Raw genomic sequence first — 21,127 nt, forward strand, 5'->3', positions numbered from 1 at the left:
AGTCTTACAAGATTGTCTAGAACTCTGAAGAGATCTATAAGTTAATTCCCAATGACTCTAGAGCCAGAAGGGTCTCAGAAACTCTCTATTTATTACATCACACTTCCTAAGTAATGTTTGTAACTCCAGGACCTGGTTAAAATAAATGCTCCTTTTATGAAGGAATGAATCATACTTTTAGCTTTTTAGTCTAGAAAATTTGAAGCCATCTTTGACTCTTTCCTTTTATCTCAAACTCCTATATCTAGTGTGCCATGAACTTTTTCTTCATTTAAAATATTACTTTGGCTTATTCTTCTTTTCTGTTTGCACTATTTTAGCCTTAAGTTCTTGTAATTTTTTATTTTTTGTTAATTGCAGTGATTTCCTAGATAATCTTGCTATTTCCAGGTTTACTTCTTAATTTTTCTAAAAATTTTATTTACAGTATTTTAATCTGCTGCTCCCGAGCTTGCAAAGACTTTTATTCCAATCAACATGAAGTGTAAACTGTGAGGCTACCTTTGAAAGGGCTTCTAATTTTGAAGCATATTCATAGTCTAAGGCCTCTTTTTGTAAATGTATGTGCTACTACTCTACAGAAAAAATGTCTTTACTTGTACTATGTTGTTCTCAATATTGAGAAAAGTGTGACTAGTACAGTGAAAAATTTACTAGAATGTGATTCAGGAATTGAGTCAAGGTGGATTTAATTCCACCCTTTCTCATTAACTAGCTGTGTGAGTGTGCAAGGCATTGTCTCTATCAGTGTCAGTTTTCTCATCTGTTAAATGAGGAACTTGAACTATATTACCTTCCAACTCTAATATTTCCCTCTTTATATTATTTTCCAAATGCTACTTACCTTAATCTCACCTCCTCCATAAAGATTTATCCATTTATTCCAGTCTATATTCATTTCACTTCCCTGTAATTTTTTTTGTTAAATTTTGTTGTGCTAAAATTTTTTAGCTGATATCATACAATTTAGTACTTAATTGAACTATAATTATTTTTACTATGTTAATTTTTGATCCTCAATTAGATTATAACCTCCTTAAAGTCAGAAGTAACATTTTACATTACTTTTGCATTTCTCAAAGTGTAAGAAAATAGATAGCTCTTAGGTTTTGTTACAATTACTCTTGCTTTGTTTTCAGAAAAGACAATGGATTCTTCAGAAAAGAGACTTAAGATAGGATCTTAGAGTTGGAAAAAATAACAAAGTTCATTTATCCCAACCTATTTGGGACGTCACCCCCATGATGTCTTTGGTGTCCCGAAACAAAGCACAAAAACATTCCAACTTATGCCCAAATAAAAACCCTTGAAATAACCAGTAAGAGGTCAGTCAGCCTTTTGTATAAGATTTCCAGTAACTCTTATAATGGTGGCTAAATTTGCACAGGACAGATGAGTGGACCTGAAGTCAGAAAGTCTTGAATTCAAGTCTAACTTCAAAGAGTTACTATCTAAACCAACAGAGTAGATTCTGGGCTAGTCACTTAATTTATAGGTGCCTCAGTTTACAGATGGATGCCATCTGTAAAATGGGGATAGTAATAGCACTTCTCTCTTAGGGTTGCTGTGAGGATCAAATGAGATATATAAAAATTTATGGAAACCATAAGACACTATTATTATATTTAGGTTGGATCCTTCACTTTTTTGACACAATTTATTCTACATTTGGATTGCTTTGTTAGAAGTTTATCTTCATATTGAATTTAAATGGAATTTTCTGCAACTTATACTCATTGCTATCAATTATGTCCTCGATGGCCAAATAGAATGAGTTTAATAATGTTTTCCATGCCAGTCTTTCATTTACTTAAAAGATCATGGTCATGCACCTCCTCAATCTTTGCTTCTCTAGACTAGACTTGCCTAGTCCCTTCAGTCCATCTTTATTTGCATGAACTCTTCTTGATATCTTCCAGCCTATCAATATCTTTTGAAAAATGTGGTGTCCAGAATGGACTACAATATCCCAGATGTAATCTGCCCATAGCAGAGGTTTTTGTTGTTGTTGTTGTTGTTGTTGTTCAGTTGTTCAGTTGTTTCAGTCACAATCAACTTTTTGTGATGTCAATTTGGTATTTCTTAGCAAAGATAACTAGAGTGGTTTGCTATTTTCTTCTCATTTTGTAAATGAGTAATCTGAGACCAACAGAATTAAGTGACTTGACCAGACTCCAGTCCTGGTTTCCTTATCCATTGCATAATCTAGTTGTCCCTTAACTTTCTCATCATAGATGCTATGCTCCTCAATGCTTCCTAATCTTGCTATTTCCAGGTTTAGTCCTTAATTTTTCTAAAATTTTTATTTACAGTATTTTACTCTGCTACTCCTGAGCTTGCAAGGACTTTTATTCCAATTAACATGACGTGTAAACTGCGAGGCTACCTTTGAAAGGACTTCTAACTTTGAAGCACATTCATAGTGTATCCAAGAGACTAAAGTGAATTATATCCAAGAGAATAAAGTGAATATCTAAGCATTTAGGCCATCCCTTATTACTTTGCTCAGCTTTTTGAAGCAATTGATGCTACTTTCTTTTGAAGATACAAAAGCATGAAATTCATAAGAGTTCTAGTTTCTGAAATCTCAGGAGAAATGTGGAAAGAGAGATCCAGGTTAACTGAACTTTTCAGGAAAATAAAGGACCAGAGACTACTGATTTTTTTATTGGTTTTTCTTTCACAATAGTAAATGCTTTGTGGAAAATATATTTCAGCAGTATCATGGATTTAATAATAATAAAACTATTTGATAATATAGTGCTTTAAGATTTGCAAAACACTTTACATGTATTATATGACTTGGATCCTCATAGTATATCCCCTTAGCTAGCTTCCATATATTCAGAGCTATAAGATCACCAAAATGCTTACATCATTTCAATTGATCTTTGCAACTGCCGTATAAGCAAGTAGGTATTTTTTCACTATTATCCTCATTTTATGTTAAAAGGTGATGCTTTCATTCCAAACTTCTTGTTCCTCCTGTTGTACCATTATGTCTGGATTTGGGTCACACATCCATGATATATTATACCTATTGCCCATAACACAGAGAAAATTTATGCAGTTAGTTTTCCAATTATTTGGATTCATTTTTCTTGGGGCTTGTTTCTACTTTTGAATATTAAAAAAATAATATATGGATTAATGAGATAATACACACAAATAATTTTGAAAATGAGGTGCCATTTAAATATTATTATTATGCTTTATTTTTATAATTAGCCTTCATTCCCCAAAAGTTTCCTTAATATTGTTTTGTTGTTCTTCATCCTTCATTCTCAAAGAGGACCAATGACATCATGATGTTGATGTCTTGACTTGAATATGAATTGGATTTAAATGAAGCAAAGCTACACAAAATTGTCAAAATCACTTTCTCCTCTAGAATCATAAAAGTCTAATGGCAAGCCATTTCTTCTGTATCCCAAAAGCCCTTTTTGTCTGAGGTAGGAGTAGGAGGAAGCGTGTTTGGCAGGTATTATTTTGTTATTGTCTATATCTTTGGAACTTAGACTATATAGTAGGCATTCAATAATTTTTTTTTTGATAAGTTAATTGATTGATTTATAGATTCCTATTTATTCTAGAAGAGGATAGGATTGGGTGGAGTGGGTAGGGGAAAAACCTTTTCTGCCTTCCCTATTTACACCCTTTTTTCTTACACAAAAGTAGATTAAGGGACCTGTTAATTTCCTTCAGTGTTTTGGAAACAAAGTTAACTAAATTTCCAGCTTTTTTTGATTTTGAGTCAAAAGGGTCTTTGGATATCAATTTTAGGAGAAAAAGAAATTGAAGACCAGTAGCTTATATCATATAAGATTTTATCTTTAATAGTAATATTTTATCTTCACATTTCCATTTGGAAAAAACAATGTCATTGGCAGACAAGAATGCCTTTGTGTTTCTGCTGATCACAAAACATATCAACTTCCCTAGGTGGGACTTTTAGCAACCAGATAGTCTTCTAGTCTTCTTAGTATTGTCAGTTTCCTATTAAGAAATGCCAATTCAATGATTGCTTTCCTCACCTTCAATTAAATAAGTAGGTCACAACTTCAGCAGGAGGGACAGGTCACTGGCAGGATTAATTGGTCTCATCCATCTAAGAATATGTCTTCTATCATTCTCTATCCTGTTATGATAATGAATAAGGTGATCTGCAGAAGCATGTAACTTGCTAGTACTGGGGCAGGGCCCTTCAAGGACTATGACTTGGAAGGGAGTGGTATGATAGCATGAATACAAAGAGCCACACCAAATTGGCCTATTCAGTTGCTTAAATAGTGTCTGATATAAACACACATGTCTGTCTTTGTTTGTACATGCAATACCATTGATAGATGGATAAAAATGATTTGCTAATCATGTACAACAAAAGCCAAAAAACCCTAAAAACACTCTAGTGTGGCTTTTCTCTCTGTCAGTGGTAATGGGAAGAATTTTGGTATTGTTTATGTTTGGGAGCTTTCGGGAACACTTGAAAAAGGCTATCACTTTTTTTTTTTTTTTTTAATCCAAGTAAATATATTGGGAATAGCCAATAAGAAAACAGAAAGTATGCATATGACCGCCCCTGGCTGATTTGACTTAATTAGTAAAGTGATTTTGATCTATTAAGTGATAAACCTGGATTTGAATGAAGTTCTAATTCCAAGTCTAAAACTCTTTTTTCTAAACCATAACATAACCATGCATACATACCACATTGTGGCTTTATAGTTTGCTTGAAGACAAAGAGTTCCTGAAAGGCATCCTATCCTCAAACACTGGTCCCTTCAAAAATCTACTGGAAGCATTCTTTATAACAGTGTATTAGATTTTTAATGGGGAGGTAAGCATCTCTTGCACTTTCAAACAAGTAGATGAAAATAAACTTTATATGTTTTATGTGGCCAAAATTCAGAAGTCTGTATTTTAATTTCAGTTAGTGGTTGTGTTCAGAAATAGCTAATAATGGGAATGGAGAAGAATTTATTATGTTTCAGTTGACACAGAAATAGTAACTCTAAATTTAAAATCAGGGAATTATCCATGTTATAGAAAAAGCCCAGTTAACTAATAAGGTAGCACTCAGGAAAAAAGCTCCTCACTTGACTTCTAAGGTAAATAACTCATCCTCTTGGCCTTCTCCCTCTCAAGTTATAAAAATACCTACAACTATAAGTCACTTGAAATAATGGAAGAGTTTGATTTTGCTGTGACAATGTTGGTATTGCTCTAAGAAGTAGCTATGCATGTGAATGGAATTGGTTTGATTGTATACCTATCCCTATGTATTTGTAAAATTTGAGTAAAGGATACAATTATTTGATAATTGTAAATATGTGTGTGTGTGTTTGTGTCTGTGTGTATCTTGTATTAGTAAATATTATATATTATATGTTCATTGTATATGTATATCGCACATTTTGTATATGCAATTTGTATTTTATATAGCATGTATTACATGTATATATTATATGTGTGTATTAAATCTATTGCATATACAATATATAAAAAAATAGCCACTATTTAGATATGTGTACATGAAATGTACTGTACAAGAAATGACTTGGCAAAATGTAGCTATGTATATATATCTGCAAAGATGTATTTTAGGAGAAGAATGAGGAAAAAGAGAAGGACAGCTTGTGATTTTTTTTTTTTTTTTTTTTTTGGTGTAGGGATCTCCCAGAGAAGAAAATTTCTTTTATCAAAGCAACTTCCTATCTTCTCTGAAAGGTTCAGTCTTCAAGAGTTCTATTTGTATCTTTCAGAGGTTGAGTGATTTATCCAGCATGTCATATAGTCTTCTTCAACTGAGGACTTCATGATTCTTAACCTTTCTTTCTATTCAATGACTTTATAGTCTTTATTTTAAGAGGTATAATGTCAATGCTGTTGAGATTTGTAGCACCATCCATACTTCAAATACAATCTTCACAATAACATCCCACAAGTAGTCCTCTAGTGTCTATTCAAAGCTTCCAATGAAGGGAAAATCAATTATCCTCCAGGCAACTCATTCCACTTTTGCTCATTTCTAATTGTTAGAAAATAATTTTTCTGATATTAAATTCCACCCACCCCCCTTTTTTTTCTTTTTCTTTTCTTTTCTTTTCTTTTTTTTTTTTTTCTGAGGCAATTTGGGTTAAGTGATTTGCCCAGGGTCACACAGTTAAGAAGTGTTAAATGTCTGAGGCCAGATTTGAATTCAGGTCTTCCTGACTTCAGGGCTAGTGCTCTATCCATTACACCATCTAACTCTCTCCCCTCTTATCTTCCCCTTTTACCCCCTTCCTGATCCCCCTGCCCCCCACTCTGCTCCCATCTTTCTTTTTAAAAAAGGAAGTAGAGGGAAGAAAATATACAATTATATAGCATCTACTACATGCCAGACAGTGGGCTAAGTATTTCATAAGCATTATCTCATTTAATCCTCACAACAACTCAGCAAGGTAGATGCTTACTATCTGCATTTTGCAGTTGAGGAAATGAGACAAATAGAGTTTAAGTGATTTCCTCAGTGCAACTAAGGCTATATTCGAATTCAAAGTTTCCTGACTCTAGGTTCAGTTTTCTATCCATTACATATAACCTATGAGCCTTAACAAATAATACATGGTAGAGCACATCATTGGCCAATGAAAGACATCTTTTGAAGAAGTTATTTATTAAAAAAAAAAATTGAGTATAATCATTTTACAGGATGATAGAATATGTAATAATAGAGTAGCTCTATCAAATCTGTGGCAAAGTTGTCACACTTCAAATGATTATGACTAGTTCTCTTCCTTTCATATTCTTTTAGGCCTTTCTCCTTTTTCTTTTTTATACATGGTGTCAAAGGATATAAAATAGGAAACAGTTCTTCAGACTTATCATTTCTCAATATTCTATCTTAAAATATAAAACCAATAGCCAGATTTCCTCTGATAAACATGTAGAAATCTGGCATTATTTTTAGGCTTTATGAAAAGAAAGGCAAAGTATAGTTTAGTGATGTACTCAAAGACAGAAAGATGTCCTGAGTTCAGGTCTTGACTAACAGAGTGATCACAAGCAAGTCATTTAAATTTCCAGTTCTCTAGGCCAAAAATGTCTAACAAGCAGTGTGAAACTCCCTAATGAAGTCTGAATCAAATTAAAATGTAATTGAGAAATGTTTAACAAAATAAATTAAAATATATTAAAGCATAGATAATGTTCATTTATGGTTTTCTAAGTCAATGTGGAGAAATTAGGATTTGTTTCTTTTCCCTTTCTTTCTTTCTTTCTTTCTTTCTTTCTTTCTTTCTTTCTTTCTTTCTTTCTTTCTTTCTTTCAGGCAATTGGGGTTAAGTGACTTGCTCAGGGTCACAGCTAGGAAGTGTTAAGTGTCTGAGGCCAGATTTGAATTCAAGTCCTGACTTCAGGGCTGGTGCTCTATCCACTGTGCAACCTAGCTGCTCCAAGGATTTGTTTCTAATGGAGTTACTAATATGTCCCAATCCTAATCGTGATGAATAGAAAACAGATGAAGCAATTTGAAGGTAGATGCAAATTGTATATACTATGTCCTATAAATGTAGCCTGAGACTTTTTTGAATCCTTTGTTCTAATGTTGTGGAAGACTGAAATATACATTATTTTATTATTAAAGTTTTTACATGAAACAAGAAAAAAATACAGGCTGTTATAAACTATGCAATCATTCCTTTTTGGTGACATTTATCTCCTTAAATGTTTATCTTCTCACTCATTTTTTATTTCATTTTTATGTGTCTCATAAAGTTAGATATGACTCAATGTTTAGCTCTTTGGTGTTTGAACATGGAAAGCAGATTGCCCTGGCATTTTAATATACTTTAAGGAAAGCAAGTCATTTTCATTTATTGTGATTTATTTGAATGTTTTTCAATATGGCTAAAACTACTATACAAAATTTGATGTGCATACGAAAATAGTTCGACTATACTATGGTACTGGCAAGGAGAACTTAATGCTTTTTTCTGAAAAAACAAAAAACAAAAAACAAAAAAAACCAAAAATCACATACCAAAAACCAAAACCGAAAAAATAGAAAAACTAAATAACAGAGAACTAAATGTATGTACTCCCCATTTACAAATAGGGACAGGGACTGGCATATTTTCTGCATACTCATAACAATCATGCATACTTAATATTATCTCACAGTTTTCATAATTCATCCTTTTTTTTTTTCTTCATTCTGATCCATTACCCACTTACCCATTCATCACCTTATTAAGAGTTTATAGAATAATCAATAGTTGAAGAGATGCAAAATAATTGATTGGAGAGAAATGATTGCCTATGTGAACTGTCAGGTGATTGAATCATATGGTAAGTATTTGTGGAAGTTACAGAAATAAAAGTTAATGTGTATCTTAATGGGACTTTGCTCATTGGAAGATTTCATTGATAGAACAGGAACATCATACAATTTACCATAAATAAAACAAATATATGATGAAAAGGCTATTTTCTTCAAGAAAACAAAAATAACAGATCTGCATATCTCATTTCTACAAATCTTTTTCCTCCTTTAAATTTCTATCCTAGTCTTCATATTCTTATGACCTAGTTGATAATTTCCTAGCATATACTGCAGTTTACTGCATTCTGGGATATATGCAAATGAGTAAACTAAGACCACCTCATATTTTAAAAAGCAATCTCACTCTGAGTCAGCATGTGTACTGCATACCATTAAAAATGGATGGAAAAAAGGAAATGACTTTAGTTCAATAATTTATGGAAAATGTTACAGTTTTATTATCTATCTATGCATTTTTACAACACCTATCCCTGAAGCACTGAGGTGCTCAGACAAAAGATATGATTCTGGCACAGAAATAGTGGGGAGAAATTTTTATTCACCTCTCTTCAGAATAGTATGATAGCTAAATGATTGACATTTGTCAAAAAAGTAAACATGTACTATAAACCAATAAACCAATAAAACCTGAATAATATATATGTAAAAGGCATTGTGTTAGTTGCCAGGATGAAAAACAAGTTTAAGAGATTGTCTGCTTTTCAATAGCTTACAATCTTTTTAGGGAGACAAGACACATATGGACAAAGCAAAAAAAAAAAAAAAAAAAAAAAAAAAGATGGCACATGTTGGTTTCTTCCTATACGGTATAGGTCCATAATAGGTACTACATAAATGTTGACTTATGAAAACAAGCACATATTAGCACAAGGATTAGTCTCCTATATCTACCATTATTATATTATACCATGATCATTTGAGAAAGAGGAACATGGCTAGCAGATACCCCAAATAAAGTTTTATATCACTCAATGTTTGGCTCTTTAGTGCCTAAACATGGAGAATAGATTGTACTGGCATTTAAATATACAAGTTAGGAGGATCAGGTCATTTTCATTTATTGTGATTTATTATTTGAGTGTTGTTTTTTTTTTTTTATGTGGCAAAAACTACTTACAGAGTTATGCTTGGGTGTGGACTGAAGGTGAGAATAAAAAAGATTGTATTGTACCCAGAGCTTCAGGAACTCTATGTTATGAAGCCTGTTTTATTTTCAACAGTCTGCAACTTCTCTGAAGAAACTGTCCTATTTTAAAGGGACAGCTAAAAAGTTTGTTAAATAGGAACTTCACTGATAGATTTTCAAGATCTCAGGCATTTCACAGGATAGCCTAGTACATAAGACTACAACAAGACTATAATAACCACAATCTATGGTAACATGGAAAATAGTAAAAGCTGCCTTCAAATAATAGATCCTTTGAAAATTTTGATGTTTTCAGCTACTACAGTCTCACCTTTCAAATTAAAAAGCTCTGTAACAGCAATTGAATGGATCAACCTAACAAAAATCTAGTTTTTAAATTCTGTTTATTCTTTCTTTTCTGTTGTTAACAGGTAACTTTGGAGTGTGACAAGGTTTGGTTCATTCTTCACGTCAATTTGAAAAGCTGCTTGATTACACTTCTAGAGCTCAACTGCCTTGGATCTTTTTACTTTGTCCAACCTGCTCATGTTACTCATGAAGAAACTGAGGCTCATGGAGGTGAGTGGTTTGCTCAGTGTCATAGACTGAATCTTTGTAATGTGGGGAAGTAAGGAACTATTTACAGTCTTCAGAAATGACAGCTGAAATAACTAGCTCAAATTCACACAGTGCATTTGGTGGTGGTGTAGAATTAGCACTTTGAAAGGTGTATTTTCCAATCATAGTTCTACACTCTGAATAATATCCTTGTGGCTCTTACTGAAGTTATCTGTCACCTACTCTAAGAGAACACTATAAAAGAATTGCTTCAAGGAGTCGATGCTTTTCCTTCAAGCAAGTGCCTAAAGGGAGATGGTCAATATTGTTGACACATATGTATCAATTCTCCATGAAGAGGAAAGGAAAAAAGGAAAATAAATTACTCTCCATTCACTGCTATTATTGATAGGATATGTTATGATGAAGCTCTAAACAAGCTCTTTCATTATGTAATGATTTTGTAGTTACCAAGTGAAGGATATTTATTAAAAATTATTTGTCTTTTAGGATAACAAAGATTATATAGCAAACTTCTTAGCAGAGATTTTTGTTAAACTATTATAGATATGTGCATACCAAAATGAATGTATTTTATTCTTATTTAATTATCAATGAAATCCCAACTTTTCCAGTTGGAATCCAGAGTTGCTTTACTGTTGGTATTCCTTTAATTCCAAAGATTCTGACCTCTTTCAGCAGTAGTCTGACTCTTTGGATAAATCTCTTTGATATGTCCTTCAATTGTTGTAATCTCTATCTTCTCTTGAAAATCAGTCATCCATCAATATCTTCAAAACTTAAGACTTCACTATCTCTAAAAATTTGTTGTTTATCCAAACTGAAACCCTTGAAATTTTCTCTCTCACTACAACCTGTTATCATTTTACCTTTCATACTGAAATCTTCCTTGAAAATGTATTCTCCATCCTCCATTATGGCCCTTTATCCCTTTTTGTTTTCCCAGCCTTTAACTTGTTCTGACCTAAATTTTTTTCATTCTTATTTTTTACCTTATAATTAGACATCTACAGTAATGTCTTCTCTGCTTTTGAATTTTCATAGTTCTTGCCCCTCATAATACCTGGGTGTATATATTCCTTCTGCCCCTATGTTTGATCAGCTAAATGCTATTAGAAAGAATAAAATTGTGGTGATTGGCTCCATTATAAGTTTATGGCATCTAACATCAAGTGATTCTTTATCTCATATTAATTCTTTATCATTTTCTTGACAACACTTGTTCTACCTTCTTCTTCCTCTCAAGCCTCCCATTCTGCCTTCAAATTCCTTCCTCATTGTTCAGGATAATTGTGCCTTAAATTTTATGGTAAATGTTGAGGTCTTCCACTGTGAGCTCACTTAATACTAATCCTTTATTCCTTAGTGTCATATATGACCTTTCAGATCCATTGGGTTTTTTCCCCTGTTCTAATACTCCCCTCTCACTGCATCATTTGACACTGTTTACTCACTCCTACTTAAGGCCTTCTTTTTCCTTGGTTGTCTAGAAACTACATTTTATTCTTCTTCTTCTATTCCTTTAACTGCTTTTTCTCTCCCATAAGCTGATAGCTCATCTTCTTTTTCATTGCTTAAGCAGTGTCTCTGTCTGTCTTTTCAATAATTTTTAGAATTTCAATCCATATCTATGGAAATGAGTACCCAAATCTATATCTCTACCTCCAACATCTCTTTAGGGCTCTATTCAGATTGAATGAACATTTATTGTATCTGTGGTGATGGATCATGATGTAGTAAATAAAAAAGCTGACCTCAGAGTACTGGAGACTTTGGGGAATTTCCTGCCTCTGACCTAAATGAGATTTGTGAAACTGCTTTCTTAATTTATCCATGTTGTTTTTGTCAGTTCTCTAAGACTACTAGATACTACTTGCATTAATAGGAGTGCTCTACAACAGTGAAATCACAGGCTGTGTCCCTGTACATTGGCACCATACTTCTTATGTGCAAAGCACTCTACTATGAGATACAGATTAAAAGATGAAAAACAAGATAATTCTTCCTTGGAGCTTCAAAATTAAGGGGAAAAGGACAATATGACATTATCAATAGGCAAAGTACAAGCTAACATGTTATAAGGCTAAAGGAAAGATCCAGAGAAAATGTCATCAAAGACAAAATAATTAAAGAGACTGGTGTTATTTTCAGTTTGGAACTGGAAGGGACAAGGGAAGGTATCAAAACAAAAGGACCCTCAATAGCCTTTAAAAGAACAAGAGTTCCACATTCACAGATATAGTTTCCCAGGCAATTCCCATCTAAATGCAAAGAAATAGGAAAAGTTAAAAAAAAAAAAGGATCAGGACACAACTATTAGTCCTTTTTGCCTAGAATGTGGGCTTTGTAAAGATGAGTCATATGAAATAAAAGTATAAAGGCAGACTGGAGCCATGGTGTGGATTAAATACACTGCTAAGGAATTACCAGCCAACATGAAGCTACTGATGGTTCGTTCAGGTTTTGAACAGTAAATAACCATAATGTTGCAACCTATAAAACTGAAGATTTGGAAATATTACATCACATGGACATGAAGCTTCATAGAAATCTTGGACTCTTTTCCCTCTTTTTTTGATATCCTCCTCTTGCTTTGTAATCAATTATTAATTCCTAAAAATCCTTTCTTTGTAATATCTCTAACATTATTTCCCCCTTTTCCACTTACATTTTATATCTCCACCTCATAGAGTTACAGAGATATCTAAGTCCAATGAATTGTATGTTCTTTCTTCTTCTTCTTCTTCTTCTTCTTCTTCTTCTTCTTCTTCTTCTTCTTCTTCTTCTTCTTCTTCTTCTTCTTCTTCTTCTTCTTCTTCTTCTTCTCTTCTTCTTCTCCTTCTTCTCTCTTCTTCTTCTTCTTTCTTCTTTCTTCTTCTTCCTCTTCTTCTTCTTCTTCTTCTTCTTCTTCTTCTTCTTCTTCTTCTTCTTCTTCTTCTTCTTCTTCTTCTTCTTCTCTCTTCTTCTTTCTTCTTCTTTCTTCTTTCTTCTTCTTTCTTCTTTCTTCTTCTTCTTTTTTTAAGGAGTTGCTTTCTTTTTTTTTATTAATTTTATAATTATAACATTTTTTTTGACAGTACATATGCATAGGTAAATTTTTTTTTTTTTACAACATTATCCCTTGTACTCCCTTCTATTTCGAGTTTTCCTCTCCTTCCCTCCATCCCTTCCCCTAGATGGCAGGCATTCCCATATATATTAAATATCTTATAGTATATCCTAGGTACAATATATATGTGCAGAACCGAATTTTTTTTTGTTATTGTTGTTGCAAAGGAAGAATTGTATTTGGAAGGTAAAAATAATCTGGGAAGAAAAACAAACAAACAACAAATGCTCACAGTTTATACTCATTTCCCAGTGTTCCTTTTCTGGGTGTAGCTGATTCTGTCCATTATTGATCAACTGGAAGTGAGTTGGATCTTCTCTATGTTGAAGATATCCACTTCCATCAGAATACATCCTCATACAGTATCATTATTGAAGTGTATAATGATCTCCTAGTTCTGCTTGTTTCACTCAGCATCATTGATGTAAGTCTCTCCAAGCCTCTCTGTGTTCCTCCTGTTGGTCATTTCTTACAGAACAATAATATTCCATAATATTCATATACCATAATTTATCCAACCATTCTCCAACTGATGGACATCCATTCATTTTCCAGTTTCTAGCTATTACAAAAAGGGCTGCCACAAACATTTTGGCACATACAGGTCCCTTTCTCTTCTTTAGTATTTCCTTGGGATATAAGCCCAGTAGTAGCACTGCTGGATCAAAGAGTATGCACAGTTTGATAACTTTTTGGGCATAATTCCAGATTGCTCTCCAGAATGGTTGGATTCTTTCACAACTCGACCAACAATATATCAGTGTCCCAGTTTTCCCACATCCCCTCCAACATTCATAATTATTTGTTCCTGTCATCTTAGCCAATCTGACAGGTGTGTAGTGGTATCTCAGAGTTGTCTTAATTTGCATTTCTCTGATTAATAGTGATTTGGAACACTCTTTCATATGAGTAGAAATAGTTTTAATTTCATCATCTGAAAATTGTCTGTTCATATCCTTTGACCATTTATCAATTGGAGAATGGCTTGATTTCTTATAAATTAAAGTCAATTCTCTGTATATTTTGGAGTTGAGGCCTTTATTAGAACCTTTAACTGTAAAAATGTTTTCCCAATTTGTTACTTCCCTTCTAATCTTGCTTGCATTAGTTTTGTTTGTGCAAAAACTTTTTAATTTGATGTAAAGAAAATTTTCTATTTTGTGATCAATAATGATCTCTAGTTCTCCTTTAGACACAAATTCCTTTCTCCTCCACAAGTCTGAGAGGTAAACTATCCTATGTTCCTTTAATTTATTTATGATCTCGTTCTTTATGCCTAAATCTTGGACCCATTTTGATCTTATCTTAGTATGTGGTGTTAAATGTGGGTCCATGCCTAGTTTCTGCCATACTAACTTCCAGTTTTCCCAGCAGCTTTTGTCAAATAATGAATTCTTATCCCAAAAGTTGGGTTCTTTGGGTTTGTCAAACACTAGATTGCTATTTTTATTCACTATCTTGCCATGTGAGCCTAACCTATTCCACTGATCAACTAGTCTATTTCTTAGCCAATACCAAATGGTTTTGGTGACTGTTGCTTTATAATATAGTTCTAGAACAGGTACAGCTAAACCACTTTCATTTAATTTTTTTTTCCTTACTTCCCTTGAAATTCTCGACTTTTTGTTGTTCCATATGAATTCTGTTGTTATTTATTCTAAGTCATTAAAATAGTTTCTTGGGAGTCTAATTGGTATAGCACTAAATAAATAGATTAGTTTAGGGAGTATTGTCATCTTAATTATATTCGTTTGGCCTATCCAAGAGCACTGAATGTCTTTCCAATTATTTAAATCTGACTTTATTTTTGTGGCAAGTGTTTCATAATTTTGCTCATATAATTCCTGACTTTCCTTTGTTATGTAGATTCCCAAATATTTTATACTATCAACAGTTATTTTGAATGGGATTTCTCTTTGTATCTCTTGCTCTTGGATTGTGTTGGTAATGTATAAAAATGCTGAGGATTTATGTGGATTTATTTTGTATACTGCAACTTTGCTAAAGTTCTGAATTATTTTTAATAGCTTTTTAGCAGAGTGTTTGGGGTTCTCTAAGTATACCATCATGTCATCTGCAAAGAGTGATAGTTTGATTTCCTCATTTCCTACTCTAATTCCTTGAATCTCTTTTTTGGCTCTTATTGCTGATGTTAGTGTTTCTAGTACTATATTGAATAGTAATGGTGATAGTGGGCAACCTTGTTTTACTCCTGATCTTACAGGGAAAGGTTCCATTTATCGCCATTACATATGATGTTTATTGACAGTTTTAAATATATGCTCCTTATTATTTTAAGAACTAGTCCATTTATTCTTATACTCTCAAGCGTTTGTAGTAGGAATGGATGTTGGATTTTATCAAATGCTTTTTCTGCATCTATTGAGATGATCATATGGTTTTTATAAATTTGATTATTAATATGGTCAATCATTTTAATAGTTTTCCTAATATGAAACCAGCCCTGCATTCCTGGTATAAATCCTACTTGATCATAGTGTATTATCCTGGGGATGATTTTCTGAAGTCTTTTTGCTAATATCTTATTTAAGATTTTAGCATCAATATTCATTAAGGAAATTGGTCTATAGTTTTCTTTCTCAGTTTTCAATCTACCTGGTTTAGGTATCAGTACCATGTCTGTGTCATAAAAGGAATTTGTTAGGACTCCTTCAATCCCTATTTTTTCAAATAGTTTATATAGCATTGGAGTTAGTTGTTCTTTAAATGTTTGGTAGAATTCATATGTAAATCCATCTGGTCCTGGGGATTTTTTCTTAGGGAGTTGGTTAATAGCCTGTTCTATTTCTTTTTCTGAAATGGGACTATTTAGACTACTTACTTCTTCCTGTGTTAAACTGAGCAAGCTATATTTTTGAAGGTATTCTTCCATTTCATTTAAGTTATCGAATTTATTGACATAAAGTTGAGCAAAGTAGCTCCTAACTATTGTTCTAATTCCTCTTCATTAGTGGTGAGTTCTCACTTTTCATTTTCAAGACTAACAATTTGCTTTTTCTCTTTCCTTTTTTTAATCAGGTTTACTAAGGGTTTGTCTATTTTGTTGTTTTTTTCATAGAACCAACTCTTAGTTTTATTAATTGAATTCAATAGTTTTTTTTTAACTTTCAATTTTATTAATCTCACCTTTTATTTTTAGAATTTCAAGTTTCGTGTTTGTCTGGGGGTTTTTAATTTATTCCTTTTCTAGCAATTTTAGTTGTAAGCCCAATTTGTTGACCCTCTCTTTCTCTATTTTATGCAAGTAGGCCTGTAGAGATATAAAACTTCCCCTTATTACTGCTTTGGCTGTGTCCCACACATTTTGGTATGATGTCTCATTATTGTCATTTTCTTGGGTGAAGTTATTAATTATGTCTATGATTTGCTGTTTTACCCAATCATTCTTTAGTATAAGATTATTTAGTTTCCAATTATTTTTTGGTCTATTTTCCCCTGGCTTTTTATTAAATGTAATTTTAATTGCATTGTGGTCTGAAAAGGATGCATTTACTATTTCTGCCTTACTGCATTTGATTTTGAAGTTTTTATGTCCTAGTTTATGATCAATTTTTGTATAGGTTCCATGAATTGCTGAGAAGAAAGTATATTCCTTTCTGTCTTCATTTAGCTTTCGCCAAAGATCTTTCACATCAAACTTTTCTAGTATTCTATTTACCTCTTTGACTTCTTATTTATTTTGTGGTTTGAATTATCTAATTTTGAGAGTGCAAGGTTGAGATCTCCCATTATTATAGTTTTGCTGTTGATTTCTTTGTGCAGCTCTCTTCATTTCTCTTTTAAGAATTCTTCTTCTCTTTTTAAAGAATAAATCAAATATGAAACTGCTTTACCACAAAGAAAATTAATGAGAATCAAAGAGTAGCCTAAGAACAAATAAAAATGAACTTTTATTGACTCCATAACCCATTCACTTTACATATGAGGAAACTGGGACATTCAGAGAGATGAAGTCACTTGTCCAAAGTTATATAGCTAGTTAGCAGTAAAGTGACCATCTGATCTGTGGTCTTCTGATTGGAATTCCAAGACTTAAATTTCCTTTTTCTCCTTATTATTTGAATGTAAATAAACTGAGCAACTTAGTAGTGCGATGGATAGAATGCCCAGCCTGGAGTCAGGAAAATTCATCTTCATGAGTTTGAATATATCCTCAGATACTAGCAGTGTGACTCAGCAAGTCACTAAGCCATTTGCCTTGGTTTCATCATCTATAAAATGATCTGGAGAAGAAATGGCAAGCCACTCCAGTGTTTTTACCAAGAAAATCCTAAATGCATTCTCTGGTTAATATGATTGAACAACAACAGCAACAACATTTTCTATTAATATATAAGCTTGAATATACCAAAGTCTCTCCACTACATGATTCTTTCCAACAATGAGATGATTGAGGCCAATTCCAACGATCTTGTGATGAAGAGAGCCATCTACATACAGAGAGAGAACTGTGAGAACTGAATGGGGATCACAACATAGCATTTTCACTCTTTTTTGTTGTTATTTGCTTGCATTTTGTTTTATTTCTCTTTTTTTTCCTTATACAACAAGATGATTGTATAAATATATGTATAAACACACACACATACATATATATTGGATTTAACATGTTTGACATATATTGCATTACTTGCTATTTAGGGGATGGGGTGGAGGGAAGAAGGGGGAATTTAGAACACAAGGTTTTGCAAGGGTCAATGTTGAAAAATTATCTGCATATGTTTTGAAAATAAAAAAGTTTTAATAATAAAAAAGTAGTCTCTCCCTTTAAAGCTCAGTACTACTTGTTTGCCTAAGCTATGATAAAACTATATTGCATTTTTCCTGATTAATCAATGCATTCTCTAATATATCCTTCATACCACTGCCTGGGATTCTCACTAATGTATCATGTCCCCTTCCACTAGAAAACCTTCAATTGGTTCCCCAGAGCTTATAAAATAAATTCCTGACACTGGCATTCAAGCCCTCTACAACACAATTCCAACATACCTTTTCAACCTTATCTCTACTATTTCCCATCACATATTTGGCATTCCAGCAAACTTAGACAACTTTCCATTAGGTCTAAATTCTATGATCCCTATTCTCTGCCTCCCTTCTCATATTTCTTATGAAGAATTCAACTACTTATATTTCTTATTTTCTTTGCCAAGGAGAATGATCTTTGGCCTTAAAAGAACAGAACAAAAATATCCACTATGATATTATAACCCAAGATAGGTTATGAGGAATAAGTTCTTAGCTTCTGTCAGTGAATTTAATTCACAAGTCTTGAAAGAACTACATGCTAGAACATAGGAAGAACTAGCAAATGACACTGCTAAACAACTGTCAATGATTTCTGAAAAATTGTGGAGAATAGAAGAGATGATATAAGATTATAGAATGAAAAATAATGTCCTAATTTTCAAGTTTGGAATAGAAAAGAATTTACCAATGATAGATCAATGAGTTTAATTTTGATTAATTTTGATTAGAACATATTAATAAAGATGATTTACTGACATTAAAAATGGAAAATGGCAATCTCAAAAAGGGCAGCTAAGTGGCAAAATGGATAGAATGTTTAGCCAAAAGTCAGAAAAAACTCACCTTTCAGAGTTCAAGTCTAGCCTCAGATGCTTCCTAGTTGTGTGATTCTAGGCTAGTTACTTAATCCAGTTTGTCTCAATTTCCTCATCTATAAAATGAATTGCATGTGTAAATGACAAATTGCTTAATGTTCCTGCCAAATAACCCCTAAATGGATCATGAAGAGTCAGATATAACTAAAATAAATGAGTGGAGACAAATTTTAAGAAGTTATAGGAATCTCATCAAAACAGGTTATTCCAGACTAACCTAATTTTTGTTTTTGATAGGGTTACTTGTCTGATCAGAGAAATGGAGTTTATTTAAATCTCAGCTAGGAATTTGAGAGTCTTCTCATTTCTCCATGAACAGCTTGGAAAAAGAGGTGCTCAAACTTATCAAAGAAAAAAATTGAAAATCAGAATAGATTAAGTAGAAGTAGAAGTTAGTGACTTAATGAGATAAATATTTAAATAAAGTTGAAAGACTGGTAGAGTGGGGGGTGGATAGAAGAAAATCAAAATTATCTCATAGCAAAAACAAATGACCTGGAAAGTAGATTCTTGGAGAAAAGAATTTAAGGATGATGTTACTACCTGTAAACTCTGAATAAGACAGTGTCTAGATCTAATATTTCAGGAAATTATGAAGAAAATTTGCCTAAGACCAGCATGTAAGCAGAAATAGGAACAATCCACTAGTCACCTCCTAAAAGAAACCCTAAAATGAAAACACCCAGGAATGCAATAGACAAAATGCAGGGCTTCCAAGTCAAAGGAAAAATACTGTAAGCAGCAAATAAAAATAATTCATATATCAAGGAGCCAATCATGATTGTATAAGATATAACAGCTACCACTATTAAAGAAAATAATTGAATAATAAGACTAAAGATCTAGATTTACACCTTAGATTAAATTGCCCAGCTAAACTACGTATAAAGCTTATAGAGGGTAAATTGATTCTTAAGGAAATAGAGAACTTTCAGATACTCTTGATAAAAAGGCCAAAATTAAGTAGAAATTTTGAAACACAAATTGCAGTCAGATGAAACATAAAAAAGGTATAGATGAGTCAACAAAATAGGTTCATATACTTTGGAGAGGAAAAGAATTAGCAACAGAAAGGGAAGGGATAAGCTATCTTTAGCCATTCTCATGTGAAAGAGGAATGTAAGAATCTGAATACAGAAGGAAGAACAAAAATCAATGTATGTAAGACCCAGAGAATATTGGCTCATTGCCATGAGGGAGGAAAAAAAACTACAAGCCCAAACTTCTTAACAAGTAAAGTCTAGGAGGTCACTTTTTGAAGATATTATAAGCAGAATTTCTAAAAAGTTGATGTGGCCTCTTAACGCCTTTTCATCTCTAAGAAGCTATTATTTTGATTCTAGAGATTGCCATTTCTTAATTATAACTCTGGACAAGTTTTAATGTGTCTGAATTTCCATGTTCTCAACTATAAAATGATAATATTGTAATAATTGTATAGAAAAGTATGATGAAAGCATTTTGTAAAATTTAAAATTCTATATAGTGAGTCCTCAAAGTCTTAGAGTAAGTTTAGGGTTGAATTTTATTGCACTAATACTTTAAAAATATAAACTGATTTCTAGCTGATTTTTCACCAATGGCCTTAAATGAAAGCATGATTTTATGACACTGTCAGTTCTTCTCCTTTTTTATCTTTACCTGTTTAGTAACATCTTTTAGAGCAAGCATTGAATTTTAAGTTAATGAAGCACTTTGCCCTTTTAAAAGTTAAGGATTTTTTTTTAATGCATACTGCTAGCTAACCTTCTGCTACTTCTGTAGTTCAAACAACTATTAGTAAAACAATATTTTTCCCCAGAGAAGAAGAGGAATATTTGAGTATTTTCCCCTTTAAATTTTAGCTGGAAAAAGGGAGTGGACATGAACAATAAAAAAAAAAAAAAAAAAAAGAAAACTACATTCTTATAAGACCCTATTGAAGGTTAAATTCAGGTTAATTGGCAAAAGTTCAGCTTGATTATTCTTTGTGCAGTTTGCCTATCCCTAATAATTAACCCCAATTATAAGCAATCTTACCTGTTTTCCTTTAGAGAACCAAAATTTCAATCAAATTGGGTGGAATAAATCATTTAGTTAATAGCAAAAACCTTGATTTTATTTGCCAAAAATGTTTTTTCAAAAAAGATCTATTCAAAAAGAATCTGTTGACTTAGATAGGTCTGAGTAAACTCATCAATCAAAGAGCTAATGTCTTGTATTTAAAAAGTGAATTCCATAGGAAAGGCTGGAGTGCTTGAAAGAGATATTAAACTGTTAACCATCAACATGGACAGGTCCAGACATTTGTACCTCTATCACACACCTGGATAAATGGAGGCACAAAGAGGCAATTCTTA

The 21,127-nt window shown here is 32.6% G+C and overlaps 1 protein-coding gene across 1 annotated transcript in view; it reads left to right on the plus strand.

Moving 5' to 3' along the window:
• DIO2 (iodothyronine deiodinase 2) overlaps positions 1 to 21,127 on the plus strand; it is an 89,141-nt gene that overhangs the window by 42,710 nt on the left and 25,304 nt on the right. Inside the window, 1 exon segment of the mRNA XM_074289852.1 lies at positions 9,884 to 10,031. Coding sequence (XP_074145953.1) covers positions 9,999 to 10,031 — 33 coding nt within the window. The 5' untranslated portion in view covers positions 9,884 to 9,998.

The sequence above is a fragment of the Sminthopsis crassicaudata genome, chromosome 2 (genome assembly GCF_048593235.1).
Source record: "Sminthopsis crassicaudata isolate SCR6 chromosome 2, ASM4859323v1, whole genome shotgun sequence".
NCBI lineage: Eukaryota > Metazoa > Chordata > Mammalia > Dasyuromorphia > Dasyuridae > Sminthopsis > Sminthopsis crassicaudata.